Source organism: Buteo buteo, chromosome 12 (assembly GCF_964188355.1).
Source record: "Buteo buteo chromosome 12, bButBut1.hap1.1, whole genome shotgun sequence".
Classification (NCBI taxonomy): domain Eukaryota; kingdom Metazoa; phylum Chordata; class Aves; order Accipitriformes; family Accipitridae; genus Buteo; species Buteo buteo.
This window is the reverse complement of record NC_134182.1, coordinates 32,182,391-32,204,081: the sequence shown is the minus strand read 5'-3', so window position 1 is coordinate 32,204,081 and position 21,691 is coordinate 32,182,391. Positions and strand designations below refer to the sequence as shown.

The following is a 21,691-nucleotide window of genomic DNA, read 5'->3' as shown; positions in this document are numbered from 1 at the left end:
TGTGAAGATCAGGCCAACAGGCAGAAGTGATTTGGCTACAAACCCTGCAGAGGCAGCAACTGAGGAGGTTTGTGCAAGATTTTTGCACTGCTGACTATACTTAGCTGCATGTTCTCCCTGTACAGTCAATAAGCAGTCATACTAATTCTAAAAAATACTATTTACTTAGATAAATTGTCTGCTTAAAGGTAATCTCCTTTCCTGTCAATATGAGGTGGCTCTTTGGTTCAAGGAAATGGTGTAATTTTCCCTAAAGGAAATAGGGATTTAAACTCAAGGCCAAGCAAGGAAGCAGCTGTGGCATCAAGCTTTTTCCTTAATCACCTACCAAAATGCAGTAGCAGAAGTCTAGTGACTGCTACTTAAAACTTCTAAGGATATAAATCAGTTTCACATAGGATCAGAAAGAATAGGAAGAATTAAACTGCTTACAGGACATTTGAAGTGCAAAGGCCTCTGAGGCCCTCAGAAGGGCTGAGGGTTTAGAAGATCCCAGCTGGCAGCACCCATCAGATAAAGTTGCTTCCAAACAGCTTAAGGGCCATACAATTGTCATAAGAAGTTTAATACATTTAAATGTTAAAGCTACAAGCAAAACATTTCAAAACAGTTTTGAAGGAACTTTTTTTTTTAGGGTTGCTGACTACTAGGAAGACAATAGGAATTAGAAAGCTATCACACCTTTGCCTCCAGCAAAGTGCACTGCCTGTAGTTCAAATATTAAGTTACAGGATGCAAAAGCAAAGCAGTACTTACTCTTCATCCAAGCCAACAGAGCGGCCAAAGAGCATTTCCAAAAAGCACTCTACAACTTCCTGAGTCCCCTGGTGAAGGTACAGCTGGTTGGCTAGCAAGGAGAAGCCACGATTCTTTAAAAATTTCTCCTTCTGCTCCCTCCTTGCTCTGTTGAAATATGCATCCAACAACTAAAAAACAAATGCATAATTATAATGTGAACATTTAATATAACTCCCTTGAAAGTTAAGTTCTTGTCTGCAATTTGAACAGTTTGAAATAAAAACTTTTAAATTTCAGATTAAAAACATCAATTGCACTATTGCAAGTGCAATCTACACTGTCCTTGTTAAAACTGACAGCTGACTTTGTCCTTTTAATCTGAAGACTCTTAGGTTTTTAGTCAAGTTTGGGGGAGATGAAGTCACACACTGTCGTGGTTTAACCCCAGCCAGCAACTAAGCACCACGCAGCCGCTCACTCACTTCCCCCCACCCAGTGGGATGGGGGAGAGAATTGGGCAAAGAAGTAAAACTTGTGGGTTGAGATAAGAACGGTTTAATAGAACAGAAAAGAAGAAACTAATAATGACAATGATAACACTAATAAAATGACAACAGCAATAATGAAAGGATTGGAATGTACAAATGATGCACAGTGCAATTGCTCATCACCTGCCGATCAACACCCAGCTAGTCCCCGAGCAGCAATTCCCCTCACACCTACTCCCCCCAAGTTTCTATACTAGATGTGACATTGTGGTATGGAATACCCTGTTGGCCACTTTGGGTCAGGTGCCCTGGCTGTGTCCTGTGCCAACTTCTTGTGCCTCTCCAGCTTTCTCACTGGCTGGGCATGAGAAGCTGAAAAATCCTTGACATTAGTCTAAACACTACTTAGCAACAACTGAAAACATCAGTGTTATCAACATTCTTCGCATACTGAACTCAAAACATAGCACTGTACCAGCTACTAGGAAGACAATTAACTCTATCCCAGCTGAAACTAGGACACACACATAAGTTACAGAATGCATATGTAAATACATTCAAACTTTTTGTACTTGTTAAATCCTGCACTTTGGTGTGTATGCAAGTGCACACATGATTTTTTGGATCATTTTGTTAATGAAGCCATATAATCTTATTCTTCTTGAAATTAAAATACAAGTCTACTTAAAGTTTTTCATCTATACAATATTATCATCCACAAACATTGTCATTGTCAATACTACAAAAATCTCTGAAAACATTTTGAAGCCTGAAGTCCGTGTTCAGGCCACAAGTGTGTGGATGACACACTCCCCAGAATAACTGAAAGTCAACTGTGCTAGAAGTCAAAACTTTCCTTGCACCTTAATTTAACATAGTGCATCAAGTGTTTAATCTTGACAAGATGGTCACCGACTTTCTGCATTGTCATTTTCATTTACATCAGTAATGCTGTCATAGGCTCCTAAGGCCTCTGGCTTAGATCATGGACTATAATTATCTATTGAAAGATTCTATGTTTGTGTTGTGTTGGGTTTGGGTTTTTTGTTTGTTTTTAAATCTGTGGGTGTGGAAGCACATCTTAAAACTCAGAAGTAAACCTAGAAAACTGAAGAAAGCAAAATTAAAAATATTAACAAAACTTCATGTTTCCAACATGTTAGCTATGCCAGTTCACAAGTTTTAGCTGAAAACATTTTATAGAGGCCTACTTTAATGACTCCTTGTTGTATGAGAGGAGATGGGTGGTTCACAAGAACTATAAGATAATCAGGTTGGATAAGCTTGTCCATCACATCATCTAGCATGACATCTGGTAGGATTAGGAGAACTCCACGCAAGAGGTCATATAATCCACAACAGATAAGCACAAGACAGTCTTCTGTACATCTGAAAACAGAGGAATGTGTTTTACCACAGTTTATTGTCTACAACAGGAGACAAGAAAAATGGGTAATTGTTAGCTACTCTCAGGGGCAGGAGAAGGAAGAAATGTGGCAAACGTTTCTCTAATACTCCTATTACCACTCTTCATTAACACTTATTTTTGGATGGCAGATAGCAAAAAGGATAATCTGACCAGAACTACTTGCTTGAGATTTTTTTGTGAGCTAACATTACAAATTCCCACTTCTACTGCAGATAGCAAAATTCCTGATTTTTAAAGTTTGCTATGTAAATAATGCAAAAATTCAAACAATGCAATTCAATAGACTAAAAGCTTAATGAATTGGTTTATGACAGCCATTAAAAACACTCTCTTAATTTTCAGACTTCCAAATTCAGTAGTATAATAATCAAGACCAAGAACTGTGAAGTTAGAGCTCATACTGAGCTACTGCTAATTTATTATTTTATCTGCTTACCTATCATCAGGGCTTTCAGAAGGTTTTTGGGTATTCTCATTAGCTGAAGAAAAAGCAAGACTCTCCCAGTCTTCAGGAAGTACATTCTTGTCAGCAAAGCTTGGCCAGCGAGCAATGGCAGATGAACTTCCGTGAACCGAAAATGCTAAGCCTAACCCTGCAAAATTACTCTGACTCTTCTGAAATGAAGGTAGTCCTTTCAGATTGTCTGGACGACGTAGCGATTGCTCAGCTGCAACACCACCACCTTCATTACATTTCAGGTCTGCATCTGCTTCTTTACTCTCAAATGCATTTTCAGATAACTCTTCTTCTTTTGCAATATCTTCAAATGTTTCCGCAGATGTTAACTCTGAGTCACAAACTGTTTTTGCAGACTCACAACTGCTAAGAAAGAGTTCTTCTTGTACTCTCTTTATGGTTTCAGAACTTCCTACAAAACCACTTCCATCCTGGAGATCAATGTAGTCACGCTTGCCAATAATCTGCAGGTCATCAACACTGCTTCCCATTCTTTCAGTTAGTCTTTTTTGATGAATTCGAGGTGAGGAAGTAGGAGATGCTGGTAAGCTTTTGCAAAGTCTTTTAGGTGCCTGAGAGCTTATCTTCTGCTGTACACTAGCCTTGGAAGTGTTCCCTAGAGAAATAAAGATATCTTTAGCATTCCTTTTATGCTAGAAAAAAGCTTTTCCCTCAATGTTACACTCCACATACACTTAGCACAGTGATGACCCAAGCTAATTTTATGCGGCAAAAGTTGGTTTAACACCTAGCATAGCTCAGATTTGGCCGATGAAGTAGAGATAGTAAACTATTACACAGCCATTTATTTAGCAAGTCACAAAACTGAAAGATATATAAAATGGAAAATAATTTTTGCATATATACTGCAGTTTCTGGATTTATATTATGATCCTCTCAACTAACCTGCAGTAGGAATTTGTACAGATTCCTAGAATCTGGTACCTCTGGAGATTGTCTAGCTCAATCTCCTTGCTCAAAACAAGGGTCAGATAGAGCAGGTTACTCTATTGGGAGCTCTTGTGTAAAAGGTCTAATCTACTGGCATGTTTCGGTGGACATTGAAATACTATTCACCAACCCTTTTGCACTATGGCTTTACATATACTTCAGATTTATAACAAATCACTGCGTATTTTAACAGGGCTTCCTTTTAAGCACACAGTTTGACCCAAAACAGTCAAACTTTCAGAGCGTATTACAGATGTCTTTCATAAAATATATTTTTAAGAGGGAGAGCAGTCTGTATACCAGACTGGTAGAAGAAGCTTTCTGTTAGTCTAGGACAAGGAGACTTTGTTCATTCAGAATTATTTTTGAAAACTATACATCATTTAGTACTAATGCAATGATGACACAACAGGAATATTGGTTTTTTTAAATGAGTGAGATATATATATATATATATATAACAAACATATAAATACAGACATACACATGCAAACATAGCCAGACCAAGCTGGCCTTCAGACTACAGGAAGGATCTATATTGTTGTAACAATCTCAGAGCCAAGCTTGCACACACATTTGCAGGTAGTGCAACAAATTGCAAACCCACATGCAGGTAGCAAGTTATCTAACAAACCTACCATTTCAAACATTTTTATCTAAATTTAGAAATTCAAATTCAGAAACACAACACTCAACACCTACTTCCACAAAAAAAATTTACATTGAGTATTCCTCTGGCACACATGAATAATCTTTATTCAAGAACAACAGTTTGGTACTATTGATATAAAAAAGTACTCAATTTATAAGAGTAAGATTTCATATATAATCCATATGGGAGAATGACTAATTCCATATACTATTTAGTACTGCAGTCTGTTCTTCATATCACTGCTTTTACAAAAGACACTTGAACTAAGGCCATTTCAACTGAAGTAGTGCTTGTAGACTCAATTTGCTTTTCCTAAGAAACACAGCAACAGGACATCAGTTGTAAAAGGTATTACTTTGGTGATATACAGAATACAGCTAAGTCATACATGATCTAAAACATAGAGCAGCTAAATTAGATCAGAGTAATTTGTTTCCACTCCTATTTTGTATATATTGGTAAGTTTGCTTAGATTATGCATTTTTATTTAGAATTTATTTCTCATTGTCCATGAGCTTAAATAAAGGCTTATGCCTAAGTTACATGTTTTAGCTTTTGTTTTACAGGTTATATTTGTTGATTGCCTATGCAAATCTGTGTTAAAAAGTATGATTAAAAATCTAATTCAATAACGATGCAAGAAACATCACACTGACAGCATGCCAACTGAAAAAGTTACCAGCTTGAACTAATAACTTCATGTTATTTCAGCATCTATAGCAGAGGAATTAAAAACTGATTAAAGCAGTTATCTTTACAGACCTCAGCTTGTTTAGCATGCTATATGAGACTGCTTCTAGAAAACTATTCCATTTTCATTTATATAACCAAGGTATCTAAGTTGTTCTTTATAGGATATAGTTTCCCATCCTCTATCATGTAGGAACAGTATATATACCTGCAGTATAACTAAATGTCAATACTTTAATACTATATTTAGATGGATGTTAACATTTATGCACAAATAAAGAAAAGCATCAGCTTAATGCTTTTTGCACAGATCTGACAGCTGCTTATGGCTCACTATTTCAACTATTGCCTGGTTAAGGCATTCTCATACATCTCTCACAGGTCTGTTTAACAAATGAAATTGTTCAGCTCTCTGGTCCACTTTGCTGCCTGAGCCATCAATGTGGCAATTTGTCTCAAGCTGAGAATAAAGAGCAGTTTAAGTAGTGTGTTCAATTCCATCCTTCTTACTCTGCTGTTCAGGCGTTAAGCTCCAAGGGGCAGGGCAAGCTCTGTAAGAAATACCTGTGGGAAAGTAACACTTGAAGGCACTCTAGTCCTCTGCCAAAGGACTGTGTCTCAATGTCCTTTTTTTCCAGAATTGTTTTACCTTCCAGTGGTAAAGCTGTAAATCCAGTTGGAGTTGTAATCACAAATGCAGAACTGTCTGTTGACTTCCCACCACTGCTGGAATTTCTCAGGTACTTAAGTGATTCAATTTTCTCCTGAAAAATTTTGCCATCTAGAAAGGATAAGGGGAAAAGTTACATAAAAGGCTTTAAAGTTTGCATTCTTGATATATTTAGACTCATAGTAGCCGGGTTACATTTCCAGCTGATCACTGGAGGCTAACGAGAAGTGCTTGACCCATGAGCATCTGAGAAAAAGCACTTGAGAACAATTTTTTTCCATTTAGTGATATATCTTTAAAATTCTACTTCAGAACACTGAAAATATTATGTTATTCTAAAGTAATTATATTTAATTGCAGGTCCTCACAGGCATACAAGCAGTAATAACTTTGATTTTTTGCCATGTCAAAAAAAGGTGGCTGTTCTCAAACAGGTTCATCTAATAAGGCTCAAAGTGTCAAAAAGCACATTCTGTTCTTACTCAGAATTTTACATCTATTAGTATTAAAGGACAGATACAGACAAAGCCAACTGTACCGCCTTTAAAACTGATTCTTAAAACTGGAGGTACACAGGCATCTACAAAAGGAGAAAACATTTCAAACTTGGATGATGCTTGTTTACGTCAGTTATGGTTAACATTGTATAATGCTAATATTAAAGCATGAACTATACATCTACCAGTTTCTCATTCTCATTCTTTAAAAGAGCAAGAAAGATTTTTTTTAAAGCTCATATCACTCATTTTGGTAAAGTGATCATCTACTACAGATATATTAAAGACAGCTGTTGTCCTAGATCTGCACCCCTCAAAGCACATAGGTACTTTCAGTAACTTGTATGCAATGCACTGATGGTGCCTGCCAATGACATCTTGCAGTGCAACTGATCATTTGCTAAAAATGCTCCTCAGGCTTTTTATTTTTCTAGGAATTCAGTAACAGGAAACAAGAAAATAGAGATGGAGATAGGATGATATACATGTATTTCTGAAGAAGCTTCATTTACAGGTAAGTTAAATGTTTTTCTCTAAGATTTGCCCCCAGGCAAATGCGTCCATACAGGCAGCTAACATTATGCATTCCACTTAGCAGCAAACTTTAAAGTTAAAGACATAACCACCAGAGAGGTTATCTATGGCTGCAGACAGAAGAAAACTTTCCAAGTAAGCCAAGCAAAGTCTAACTATAATGTCTCTCAATACTCTAAACTACTTTTACTAAGTTGCAATACTTAAATAATTTTTTATATATTGTTATAATAATATAGCAATCAAAGAATATAGTCATAGAATATAAATAGTAATTTATAAGTGAAAGAGGTTTTTTTAGATATTAATTTATGACTACATTTTTATCTTATTGTTTATTTCTAGTTAAATGTGACATATCTACCTGTGTGCAGGGAAAAGTAGAAGTTGGTAGGATTGTGACAAACATATGTATTAGTGGGTGGATGAACTGCTAAGAGGAAATTGAAGACCAGTGTCAGCAATTCCAGGTCTGGGGGAGATCCAAGTACTTCTTCAATTATTTTCACAAATGACCTGCAAACCTCCTGAGGCAGGGATGCAAGGTGCCCTTCTTTATGCTCCTAGAGAGGAAGAGCAGTACAACTGTAAGCTATTTGCATTTTTAATTTGACAGAAATTTTCTTTTTTAAAAAATTGTCACACTGTAATAGAAGAACAGACAAGAAAAGCTTAAGTCATAAAGCCTGTATTCTTTAGTTTGAGAGGAGCTACTGTACCTACTCAATGTTATCCAAGTCCAGCACACTCAAAATTCAGGCACAAAAAATATTGCAGATGTTACGCAAGTTTAATTTTATAAAATTAGTATCTTCTGCATACTATACTACTCTGAATTGAAATGCTGGAGCCTTAGGACATGAATCACCATTGAAAGTATAGTTTACTGTCATTGTATTAACATATTTGTAGAGAAATTAATAGTTGCTGATACTAACATTTTGAACATATTAGGAACTTTCTGAACAGTGCCACTCTGGGTCTTCTGTATTTCACTTCAATAACCATTTTTATAAACATACATGTCAGAAATTATAAATGTAATTATCAATGAAATCTCAGCTTGATCAAGCATTCTGTATAGTCTGACAATGGCTATTTGAAAAAAATCTATTAACTGAACCATGATTTTAGAACAGGACTTCAAGAGACTTGTGGGGAACCTCACTGTAATGTCATCATGGTGATTAACTTGCTTCTAACTTCTCATACAGCAGTCTTTTTAGTACCCAAGCACCAAGGTGACATTTAGAAAGAGGTGACATTTAGAGAAGACTAAATGAAGTTAATTTAAGTGATGTTTTCAAAGAGAATGGTTTATACAGCTTTATCTTCCATTCCATCATTCCCCCAAAATTGCAAAATTGTTGGCCAATTTGAGTAGTTTTTTTTAACTAAGAACTTAATTTTTTTCCCCAAAAGGCATGCATAGTAGTGTTTGTACTCATGTCCAAAAGACAGGGAAAATAACTATGCAACATTCTGTATCTAGGCATTTGCATTAATATACAATTTTAAAAGTAAACTATACCACAAGTTCCAAAAGTAAGGAATACCACATAAAAATGAAGAAATTCAAAATTTACAGCAATTAAAATGATTAAAGGAGACATTAAAAAAAATCATTAAAAAAGGGAAAACCAATAAATGCATTTCATGCGATAGAGTAAGAAACTCAGAATAAAAAGGAATGTAAGACAGAAAACAGTGTAGAAAGAAGGGGTTACAACACATATTTTCACAAACAGATATGTACTATAAGCAGGAAATCATTTCAAAATCATGTTCTTGAGAAGCATCTATCAAAGGGCTGAAGCACTTCCCTCAAGTCCCTTTTAGAACTACTATCTCCATGCCATGCAAGAAGCTACTACTGGATCAAAATTTTGAGAGGAGTACTCAGACTGGGCACTACAGGCCAGTTGCCCTATTAACTCCAGTGAGATACAGGACAGACAGTTTCTGCTACTTGCACAGTATCTATGTTTTTCAGTAATGAAGACTTGAACTAGTAAGAGACATCTCGGGTCTTTAGAAAAGGGTCACAGCTCATTTCAGCTCCTACTCATGTATGGATTGTGCAAGTAACCTAGTGCCTAGGTGTCCTGGTTTCAGCTGGAATGGAGTTACTTTTCTTTCTAGTAGCTGGTATAGGTGTTATATCTTGGGTTCAGTATGAGAAGAATGTTGATAACACACTGATGTTTTCAGTTGTTGCTAAGTAGTGTTTAGACTAAGTCAAGGATTTTTCAGCTTCTCATGTCCAGCCAGCAAGAAGGCTGGAGGGGCACAAGAAGTTGGGAAGGGACACAGCCAGGGCAGCTGACCCAAAGTGGTCAACGGGGTATTCCATACCATGTGATGTCATGCCCAGTATATAAACTGGGGGGAGCTGGGTGGGGAGGGATCACTGCTTGGGAACCAAGCGGGCATCGGTCAGCAGGTGGTGAGCAATTGCATTGTGCATCACTTGTTTTGTATATTCCAATCCTTTTATTCTTATTATTGCCATTTTATTATTGTTATTTTTATCATTGTTAGTTTCTTCCTCTCTGTTCTATTAAACTGTTCTTATCTCAACCCACGAGTTTTGCTTCCCCTCCCACCCCCGATTCTCTCCCCCATCCCACAGGGGTGAGCGGGAAGTGAGTGAGCGGCTGCGTGGTGCTTAGTTGCTGGCTGGGGTTAAACCATGACACTAGGTTTTCAAATAGTACCAGATGGTTAAAATCTCTTGCCCCTTCTGTCCAGCAGTAAATACGGCACCCAGTAAGGAACTGTATCAGTTTACAGCAATAATGCCTGTTGAAGATGAAAGGGGACAGTCTACTGAAGTAGTTTTTCCTATAGCATTTAGTCTCTTCCCCTGCCCTGCGTAAGTAAAACTGAGTATTTTGCCAAGCACAAAATAGGATCTCAGAGTCAAAGTACCTGAAGAACCTGACAAGTTAACAGGAAGTGATGTACCACTTGAGCTTTCAACAGCTGTTTAATATTAAACATCTGTTGGTGATGGTTAGCTCTGATAAGAATTTCTAGAGCTGCTAGCAGAGTTTCCCAAACACCTTGCTGAAAAACAAAAACAAAACAGGAATATGGCTTCAGTAATATATTTCTGAGTCTACACATTGAGAATAAAAAAAGCAAAAAAATTCAGTTTAGGAACATAACCAAGTCAAGTTAGTTTTGTACCTAAGAGACTAAATGACTACAAATGGTGAGGTCAGAAATAGAAACTAGGAAAGTTGTGCTCATATAAAATTAAGCATATTTTAATGATTAAGCTACAAAAAATTACTTCTTGTCTAAAACTAGTTTTGTATACTCCTTGCTATATTAACACTAGATGGCTATTTTCAACAGTTTAGCTCCAAAGGGAAGCAGGTGTTCCTCAGTCTTAAGAAACTTCCCTAAAAAATTATTCCATTCAACTAACAAGTCATTTACATACATTACATTTACAGAATTTAATACACTAAGGCTACCTGCATCATTGATAATGGGAACTTGATGCTACTACCAGCTATTTAAAGAAAAATAAGGACCATTAATTTTAGAAAATTTTAGTAATTCATTTCTCCAGTTAGATGCCAGTAATTTCAGACCTCATAATCCTGTATCACTTCATTCTTTCTTAAATATTGACTTTTAGACTTAAAATCCTTCCAAAATGAAAGTAATTACCTTTGCTTTAGACCATATCTTCCAGTCAAGCAGCAGCTTTTCTAACAATTGAACATCTTGGATAACTGCAGCAGAATCTGTATCAAGCAGGAATTGCCCATTTTCATTTATATAGAGAATCTCATCACTGCAGCATCCTTCAAGAAGAGTCTTAAAGAGAGGGAAATCTTCTTTGAATGTCATAAGCACAAAACAGTACAGCTGTCCTATCCAATTTATCAAAAAAATGTTTAAAGAGACATCAAACTCTTGACAGGGGAGGCATATATCTACCTGGTCAACTTTGAAAATAGTTACTGAGTTTAACACTGCTGGAGGCATTTAAGAGGTTTCATTCTTATAACACCAGTACAAATTTTTTTAAAAAATATTTTCAGGTGCACTCAAATATTTTTATTAATTGCTTACAAGTTTAAGCTTACTTGAAGACCTCTGAGAAACAAAGCTGCTTCCCCCTGCCCCCATCTCCTCTGAAATCAGGGTCTTTCAACACTTCCTTTTTCTCCCCTTACCTAGGAAGATTTTCTAGTTCCAGGCAAAACACTCCTAGACCGAGCTTGCTCCAAATCACTGCTCTGCCTTTACGAAGCCAGCTTCAAATGTAGAATTAAAATCACAGGGAAGTTTCTAAATTGGTGCTAACATTGAACAAACTATCAGGTTAAAAGAGCACTCTACCTTCAACATGCAAAACCCAACAACGCATTTTGGTTTGATCAACACTCGATGAATCATAGAGTAACCATTACAATTGTCCATCTCCTGTATTCTCTGTTGATTGTATTTTGTTAAAGATAGTATAAGTTGTAGTGCTAAAGCTTGAGTGTCTTCACAGCTGCTAATCTCTACAACCTGAAGAAAAGGCAAATTTAAAAAAAAAGTTTAAATGAGAAACATTTAGAAAAAAGCCTTTAAAACTCTGTTGCAGTCTTAAATCATAACTTCTGGATTAAATCTGTTTTAAAGATTTTGAGGTTATGTACATAACTAATTTTTGCCTATGTGTGTACATTTAGATACTATATCTGAAGTGATAATTCCAATTGTGGTAAATAATTATCTGCTAAGAAAATAAAAGTCCCATTACAAGAATCCCTTTTTAAGAAAAAAATCTGTTCTAAATAAAATTTAAGTATGAGGCACCAATTTATTCTTGCTATACTACAAAGTCACAAGGTCATGAAATACATAAGCCACTAATAAGAATAAAGTCTGTTGTTTGCCCTAGAAAAGTATGTTTCCTAATGTTTAAGGAAAGCTTTAAATTAAGGTTCATGAAGGTCTAGACTATCTCTACCTGGACATGTCAAACATTAAATTTTATTTTGTCCATAAAGAGACAAGCAATTTGATAGATGAAGACCATGCACCGTTCTTCACTCTCTGCTTCCTACAATTCCTGAACCCCAAGAAAGAGCAAATAGTATTTTTACCAAAAATGTACAAGAAGAAAATCTTACACGAATGGAATTTCGGTTCCTATAGGCTCCCTTGCTATGCACCTGTTAATTCTGCTGCACCTAGTTATACACATGTATACCTGTATTGTCTGGCAGCTGATCTATTGTTTGCTTGCTTTATTGATGCAGAGTCTATAGCAGGGTCTGTAGCACATACTCAGCATAAATTTATGTAATACAGTAACACGAGTAAGGATTTTCTCCTCATATTTCACTATCAACGTTAAAATTACAGCACACAGTGTCTTCATAGCCAGAAGTCTGAATACCTGGCTGTCTCTAATCTAATGTGTATTTGTTACTCTCCACACACCTTTCAGAACACTACCATTGCCAGAGACATACAAAACAAGTTTTAGGCCTACGTTAGTATTTTGAATTAACTGTAGTACTTCAGAGACTCCTAGCACAAATATTAGCCTCTCCATGTAAATGTCACAGTTAAGTAGTATCTAAGTTAGGGCTCATAGCCTTGGTATTTTTGAAATTATGATTTTTTTTCTTAGACAGGATAAGACTTTGAACATGGCTGAACAGTTCTCTCGAAAAAGCTCTGACTATTTATTAGATAGAATGAAAGCTCTGCACACTATGTAGTTTTACATTGATTAATATTTGCATTGTGAGTATCCTGTGTTTAAAGCATTAAAGATATGCAATGAGTTTAAGTGCCTTTAAAAATTAGAGGCCAAAAATATGATCAGTTCTACAACAGTCCTAAAAATCTCTTTTGACATTTAGAAGCCCCAACTCTGAATCAGAATGTAACAACACATCTTACATAGTAGCAATATTACAAAAAACATTACATAATAGAATTATAATTAAGTTTCCAATTTAAGACAACCTGCATGATGCAGTCTGTGTTATGCCACAAGTATTTTCCACAGATTTTCTTTAAGAAAAAAAAAAAAAAAATCACATGCAGACTAGAACAAGGCAGCTAGAATATGTGGTTTGCTACCCAAGATACAAGAAAAATTTTATATGGGAGAACACACACATGGACCCCCCTCCTCCAATCCCCTTACCCTAGCAAAGAGGAAAACAAATGCACCAGTTCCTCCAATTTCATGTAGTATACACTGAAGAGTTTTATATTCAACAGGCTGAAGTGTTTTCAGGTGGTAAGAGTCCAATACATTGCTCTGAACTTCTTTTGAACTGAAAGGTCTCTGAGAAGGTACAGTTTTCACTTGACCTTTTAGTCTAATAACAGGTTCATATATGGTATACTGACCAGGGCAGCACGTAGTATAAACAACAGCAAGGCTCTCCTGAAACAAGAGAATTTTAAGTTTTTTCAAGAAAGTTTAATTAAAAAAAAAAAAATCACCCCCAAAACAGAAAAAGCCACACACAAAAGCCACCTAACAGCAAGTAGCAGCAACTCGGGCAGTTCATTTCTACTTTACCATTAATATGCTCTTAAGTTTCATGTGGATGGATGTGCACTAAAATGCAACAATTTTAACAAATGTATACAATAGCTATAGCACAGAGTTAAAGCACTAAAAATTTCCAGCAAGGATCCCCCTCTTACCATCTGAAGAAGAATTACAACTGTTTTGCATAAAAAGAAAATTACTGACAAATTTAAAAGAAAATGAGCAGAGTTATTAGGCAAATTGTTTCCCTTTCTAAAGTGGCAAGTCCAAAATAGAAAGTTATCTGCTATTTTTTCAAAATTTCTCCAATTTTTTGTCTTAAGTCTATCCTTTAATCAGCACTGCCATACAAGGATCTCAATAGAAGTTTCATTACTGATGAAAAGACTTAGACCAAAACAAAAGCTCCTCTCGAAAGTAACTGACTCATTTTCACAGAAAAAGTAAAATGATAATATTTGGGAGGTTATTTAAAATAGAGAAATAATTACATTTAAGGCACTTGCATTTATGCAAAAACGCAGATATTAATTAATCACTTGAACACATAGTTCTCATCTCTGGTTACTTGGTGATTTGTTAGGCAAAATAAGCTTAAAAGTCACGTGACTGATTTGTTAGGCTTTTTACTTATTCCATTCATTCCTTCCTAACCTATTCAAAATTTAGTACCGTTGTTTATAAGGATCACACATCCAGACAGAATGACCTTTTGGCTACAGCTACAGAGCTGCTGTAGAACAAGATCAGAAAAATATCTCTAGTGGAAACAATTCATAGAGCAGGAATTACCACTGCATGAAGACAATTCCCCAAATATAGCAGGCTCGATGGTAAGAAAGTTTTATTTTATTCTTTTTTCTAGTTTAACTATAGTTACGCCTGCATCTGGCAGGGCTGTTTCAGTCAGGAAAGATGAGAGAAGCTAAGATCTGCCAGCTGGAAAGTGACTTTTCAGCCAAACTTGATGCAGACTTATTCCCTCAAAACCCTCACGGAATTGAGAAGAAGTCTTTTTCTTCCTGTTAAAGCTAGATAAATCTCATTTCTCCTCTCCGCTCACTTGTAGAGTTAGGTTGACTAAGCTGTCCTTGGCTACCTTTACCTTAATGGAGAGAAGAACTACGTCTTCTAGACATAGAGCATTTGGAGGTGCCTGCTTATCTGATAGATTAAATATGCAGTATTATAGATGCTGGAACACCTAGAAGTTGTCAGAATTCGACCTAAAGCAAGATGAAATGGCCACCTTGTGTGGAGTTCAACTCCCACTGAAATAAGTGGGAAGAACCCTGCAGTGACTTTAATGAGAATTGGATTTGCTCCTGCCTGCTTTGAGAAAGTGAAGCACTTTGGGAGACAGCAGGAAATGTGTTCCCAGTTTCTTAATCAGTTCTAAGAGATTAAGAACCATTTTTAAGGAGAAACTTACAATTAAAGGCCCAACATCCACTTCCTTTTTTGACATGAAGAGTTCTTTGATTTGTTCACATTGTAGAATCTCTTCACTTATGTACTTAGAGCAATCAGTCAATGTTTTGCCATATTTACAAGGCATTACAGATGTGAAGTCTGGCCCACATGTGTATAAGTAAAATGCTTCCTCTGGTCCAATCTTTGCACCTAAAATCCAGAAGAGAAGCTGTTAACTCTTTAGTATACAATAAAGCAAAACTCATGCATTGGCTAGGAGACTGCATCAAAGGCTTTACAGGGAAGATCGCTGGCTGGTTTTCATAGGCCCTGCTGACGAAAAACAATCAGTACAGTCCAGTGCTTGCTATTAGCTACTTCCTGTAGAACAGTGACTTCTGACACATCACAGGCCAGATCAATTCAGTGGCAAAGGCAACTGAAACCAAGTCAGAAAAACGATCTGCATGAACTGAAGACCATCAGCTCTGAATAATCAATTACACTTTTTTAAATTGAAAAAAGTAATCTCTCCAAGCCTCCTCAAAGTTTTCAAAGCATAGCAAGATTACAGATAGCAACAGCATGCCACAACATCATGGAGAGTTGGTTAGAGTAACTGAGAAGGATGCAACAACAACAACAACAAAAGCTCACTAGAACTAACAGGGAGGGAAAAAGTAGGAAGAAGGCCAAATGAACCTCCCTCCCCTTTCTGGACAGCACATTGCAGGTCATCTGTTTGAGAATGCAAATTCAAAAGAAGCATCCAGAAGAACCCAAGTCTGTGATGTACGGGTGCATGACAACTGTATAGCAGTAAATCCAGTGCTCTCTGGATGCATCAATTATGCTGGCTGTAGGCACACTGTAATCAGACCATGTAGATCCACCAGGTGGAGCTTACATTTATGACAAGCATCTCACCTGTGGCCTGCACAAATACACTGTACATACACACACACACACAACCTGCATGCACCACACCCCCTGCCAAACCAATTTCACTTGTGTAGTAGCCCTGACCAGACCACTGCACATGAAGGAATGCCAGATGAGAACCAGCAGGGTTCCAGCCTTCAGCACCAAGCAAACACCCTGAAGTGCTGGACAAAGCTTTCCAGGGAGGGAGAAAAATTATACACCTAAGAAAACCCCAAAGTAACTTTGGCAGTTCAGAAATATTCAGAATTTCTGAATTCAAAAATAAGCATGCTTAACTCAGAGTAGTCAGTGGTTCAGATTTTGTTTGCCTTTTAAGATGCTTTAAGTAATTTGAAACTAGTAGTTTAGAAGCAGGTAAGTGAAATCAATTTTCCAGCTGGGAGAGACTGAGTGCTTTAAGAAAAAAACAGGGCAAGTACCACCATCTCTCCATCCCCTACCCCAAGGTGTTATTTAAAGAAATTTAATGCAACGCTGAAGTAACTGGAATTGCCAATTACAGCACTAAAAAGCAAGCAAGAGAATAGCAGCAAAAGGACACATAAGGAAGTACCCAAATACTGAAGCATTTGCCTGCTTTCTCCCTGATATATTATGCTGGTAAAGAATGTATTGCTGTTTTTATTGTAAAAGCTTGGGATGTTAAAGGAAAAAAAAAAATAATCAAATTAAGCCTTTGGTCTTGGAGGGGGAAGAGGAAATGAAGACTTATTCAAGGAAAAAAGCATACGAAAGTACCATTAAATAGAAGCAGATTTCCAAGATTCCATCTACCCGACAATCGAAGCAATTCTTCTTGAGACGACGTACAATGGCCAATCATACAAAATGTTTTATTACTGTCAGATGATAAGCTTGATTTCCTTGGTAGTGCGTAATCTAAATTAATCTCACATTTCCTAAAAATACATATAAAGAAGCAAGTTTAAACATTAAGAAGTGATCAAAACTGCTATCTAAGGTATTTGGCTTAGGCTTAAAATAGATTTTAATATTTAGTAGATGAGAAGCCATGCCGTTACCAAGATTAAATTACCAAAGTCATCTTCAACCTCTAGGCACCTTAAAACTTAGTTACATAATGATGTATGTATTCAAATACTGCACAGAACCGAGGAATAGAGTCCCAACTAGGGTTGCCATACAGTCCAGATTTCCTAGATCTGAAATTCCTTCCTCCTTCCTTCTGACCTCAAAGAAGAAACTGTACATAACACTATACACAGTTCTAAAATATCACAAATTTTCAATAATTTCTACTATTCCTAAAGCATCAAAGGCCTTTGAATATGCTAATGCACATCATGAAAACTGTGGTTCACATATGCTGGGAAATACCATTTTGAGGATTTGCTTATACCAGGGAACATTGTCAGAGCTAGTGTGCTGTACAGCCACAAGCAATAAGCCTGATGCTTTCAGAAAGCAGCTAATTAACCTTATGTGCATTTACATTAACAGACCAACTGGACTGTAAAGGTCATCTGAAGCTTCCTGGAAGAGCCTAACTATTAGCAAATTGGCAAGTAACTCTATATATAGAGGTGCTTCATTAACTGCACATGTGCAGAACACTGTAGTATTTTTAGTTTCCCCTGTATCTCCATATTGGGACTTCATTGCATATCAGCACAGACTGAACAATGAGGGGCCGGAAATCAAGTTGCTTAAAAATTGACTCCATGTAGTTTCAAGAACAAAGTGAAACAAGTATTATAATTCACAATTCCAGGTTTAACTGCAGGAATAAAAACCGTGCAACAGCTTTTTTCCTAGATATAGTTTTAGGAATGTCTTTAATAACATTGTTTGTTTACTGACCTAATTCTACAGGAATAGTAAAGAATTTTTGTGATACATCTAATTGTTTTACGACATCTAATTGTTTTACAACATAGCATTTTGACCACCTGCTTCATATTTGGGACACAAAGGAAGTCTTCATAGTCTGGACTTTAGGAAGAAAGGATAAAAAACTGTGATATTTAAGAAATTCCTTTTTCTCTAATTAATTAAGATTTCATGCAGGCACAGGCCCACCCAACCTAGCATCAGGTACCTCATTTAGGAGCATGGACCTTAAGTTTTCAGTGGAGGAAGCAGTACCTCCCACTGCCAGTTCAGGTCTTGTCTGAAATATTTTTTTAACTTTTCCCCCCTTCATTTCTCTCAGTGGAGAAAAATGACTGCCTTCTCTCTATCTCCTCTTCATTCCTACTTTCAACAACATTGCCAGTACCTGAACTATACCTCCTTAATTCAGATTCTTAACCAGAGACATTATGCCTACAGCTAACTTCATGCCATAGCTTTTTTTGGATCTTACTCAAAATCTTGTATTATTTACCTCTTTCACTTATTCGTGATCAAGAAAAACATTGATGTCTGCATTGGTCAACGGTACGAACTGAAGATTCTTAAAGCAATCAAGACAAATCTGATTATTTCTAGGGAATTCCTAGCAGTGTAAGACACCCCTCTCCTACCCCCAGAAGACTACTCAACTGTAACTTCAGCTTGCGCCAAAATAGTGCAGATGTTTTCCTACCAGACAACATCTTTTTAAAAAGATAAATATCTAGGTACAACTAATGTATACTTTACCTCTGACCAGAAACCCACAGCTGCAGCTTTCCATGGATATTTTTCTTGCCTTCTGGCTGCTGCAGATATGTTATTGCCAAATGCTGCCACCTGCCCACACGGAAAACATTCTCTGGAGATTCAGCCTGTGCCAGCAAACCAGCTTTCATCTCATCATTTGGATCCATGCACATACTACAAAAACAACAGAAAAGGAAAAACAAGTGTGTGTGTTTGTTTTCAAATTTGCATTTCAAGCCCCAAATCTGCAATTTTTTGGTCTCAGTTACTTTGAGATTGCATTCCTTAACTTTCACAGATAATTTTTGATTGCAATGCTATATTTAGTGTTCAATATAAGCTGGGGAAATCCTCACAGTATGGTTTCAACTTAGTTATTTAACTTGTTTGCATCAATCTGCTTACATTTAAGATAAGGATATTATCTCTATTTTACAGAGAAGTTAAATTCAGTTTATTGAAAAAATGCAGGTGTTTTGAACGCTGTGAAATAAAGTGTTCTACAATTGCAGCTTTAGACCCATTTTAAGGATACATTACTTATGAGAACTAAATTAGGGCTAAAACGCGTTCAGAAGATTAAAACCAAGATTGTCAGAGTAAGTATTAAATAACAGCGATTTTCACACCTGAGGTATGAAAACCTACAGCTACAAAAGCTCTTATCTTCACACATTTATTATGTCACTTCATTAATACTTGAACTGCTACCTTGCATTGCATTAGGTTTATGACTGATCTTACATCTTACTTTGGACATTCATATATGACTACATGAAACATGCAAGACCAGAGACTAACACTTTAAGCAAGTAAACCTGTAGTTCTATATGCAATAAACTTACTTTATGTTGCCATCAGTGTGCAAGATGACTCTAATATAGAAATTAGTTCTCTACTCTCCACCAGTATTACTCTGCAAGCTACTACTGGAAGTAACAATATATATGTTCACAAGACTGCTTCTGGACTAATATACCATACCGAAATATGAATGCTCCAGTGTTCAAGTCTGCCCAGACTTGTATCATCAATGCTTTGGAACCCAGTGAAATTATATGAATACACCCATCTTCAACAAGTTTATCTCCCAGGCTTAGGTATTCCATTCCCATAGACTTTGTTTCTTCTGGAAATATAAACATATTTATACACAATTAGAATGCAACAACAATGCCTGTCCTATCAGCTATCAAGTGTGAAAAGAAATAGTTCAGGTACTGCAGAGAATTGGTTTTGTTTAGTTGGGTGATTGTTGGGTGTTTTTCCTTTCTTTTATTTTTTTTTTTTTTTTTAAAGCAAGCTGACTAATATGCACAATTCTCTGAGATGAGACCTAGGTCCCTCGTAAACCAAAACAAAGGAGCTTGACTTAACTTGGCACATGTTTTTGTTTGTAATCATGTAAATCCCCTGAATACACTCTAATTCAATGACGCTTTCAACATGCCATATCATATTACATTCCTATGTTGAACTGTAAGTCTTAGTGTGCACCAAGAAATATTTAGATTTTTCTTCATAAATCATACTACCCTTTAAGCATGATCTTGCATTCAATATTTTTACTTTACTTTACCAAGCAAAAGCACAGACCTTCTAACAAAAGCAGATCTAGTGAGATCCAAGGTTCAGGACTGGGTTTTCCCTCCTTTTATTCAAATACAGTAAAAAAGAAAAAAGTACAGTAAAAGGTATTCCAAGTGTTGTGAGTAGGAGGCATTTAAAAAACTTAAGGAATTTTTCCTCCTATAAATTATAATCCAAAAGATTCTGCTCAAAAGAGTTTGGGAGCAGGTGGGTCTTTACAAAAGTATAACAGAGATGTTGTACAGCTATTGACATTTACAATGGTGCGCACACAAGCAAAGTTAGAGGATTCATACTGAATCAGCCTCAGGCTCTGACTTGATGGATTCAGAGCATCTTTTAGCTAAGAGTTCCAATATTTAAATCCTAAATCACAAAGATTTACTAGCTCTCTATTGAAGAGAAAGAACACAAAAGCCACTTGCTTCTTCAATACATCAGACCAAATAAACTTGAGAGCCATCTTTCCCTCTGACCCTTCAGCTGCAGCATTTAATATTTTCTTCATCATAACATGAAGTAGTGTAAAGACATTTTATTGAAGTTATAAATTCAGCGAGAATACTGAATTTCTAAGGAAGCAGACATTAACCTAACATAAGGACTAAGGCTGGAAATGTTTTACCTTTAAGTATATGATGCAGTACTCAAAGAAAAATCAGAAAGACTACAACTCCTGTTTAATATCCACCATAAGAAAAAAAGAATTCAACCTTTGGTATATGGCACATCAATGAGTAATACTTGTAACCAGAATCCTTAAGTGCTACCTAAATAGAAACAGAAAGTACTATATCCTCACCTGTGCTGTCAAAGCTGTTCTCTCTCACAGCTACCAGTCTGCTTCTTCTCTTGATTTTTTTCCCCTTTTCTGTTGAATTTTCTGTTTCATGAGCACACTCCAGATGAAACCACAGTGAGACACTGAAGCCTTCAGACATATGTGGCCAACAGTTTTGTCCAACTAAAGGCAAGTGAATTGGGGCTACATGCCAAGAAGAAAGCAGCTGGTGACTCAAATTTTCACCATCTGCCTCTTTCTTACTCTGTGAAAGTTTCGCTCTTTTTAGTAGTCCAGCAGTTTTGCTGTTGGAAGTGCTAGCAGATTTCTGTGAAGAACAACTACTCAAATTTGTGCTGTGTAGTAAAGGGAAGGCAAGATACTGTAATGGGTTCATGTAAATATTAGTTTCTATAATCTTCAATACACCCTTGAGTAGTATCTCCTAGAAGAAATAAACCAAACAAATGAGAAAAAAAAAATCAAACTGTTAACACCATGTAGTTGTGTCATCTAACTAGACCAAACCCCACTCTTGATTTAAATATGGATTTGTGTTTTCCCAAAGGTAGACTTCCACATCCAAACTGACACAAGTTTACAAAGCATCAAGTAGCAACTTCAACAGACTATGGCCCAAGGGTTTGGGGATTTAGTCAAAGCAGATCAATCTTCAAGTTACCATGCTTAGGTATCAACTGAACCACAGCAGGTGGTCAT

The 21,691-nt window shown here is 36.5% G+C and overlaps 1 protein-coding gene across 2 annotated transcripts in view; it reads right to left on the bottom strand.

The window, feature by feature from the left end:
- Positions 1-21,691, bottom strand: part of LYST (lysosomal trafficking regulator) — a 114,916-nt gene that overhangs the window by 28,598 nt on the left and 64,627 nt on the right. For both annotated transcript variants that reach the window (XM_075043231.1, XM_075043232.1), the window contains 14 exons: positions 20,993-21,416; positions 19,585-19,729; positions 18,601-18,774; positions 16,735-16,895; positions 15,071-15,261; positions 13,282-13,527; positions 11,469-11,642; positions 10,791-10,940; positions 10,038-10,175; positions 7,471-7,669; positions 6,055-6,186; positions 3,092-3,728; positions 2,438-2,615; positions 757-926 (listed from right to left, as the gene is read on the bottom strand). In XM_075043231.1, coding sequence (XP_074899332.1) covers positions 757-926; positions 2,438-2,615; positions 3,092-3,728; positions 6,055-6,186; positions 7,471-7,669; positions 10,038-10,175; positions 10,791-10,940; positions 11,469-11,642; positions 13,282-13,527; positions 15,071-15,261; positions 16,735-16,895; positions 18,601-18,774; positions 19,585-19,729; positions 20,993-21,416 — 3,119 coding nt within the window. The remainder of the gene's footprint in view (positions 1-756; positions 927-2,437; positions 2,616-3,091; positions 3,729-6,054; positions 6,187-7,470; positions 7,670-10,037; positions 10,176-10,790; positions 10,941-11,468; positions 11,643-13,281; positions 13,528-15,070; positions 15,262-16,734; positions 16,896-18,600; positions 18,775-19,584; positions 19,730-20,992; positions 21,417-21,691) is intronic.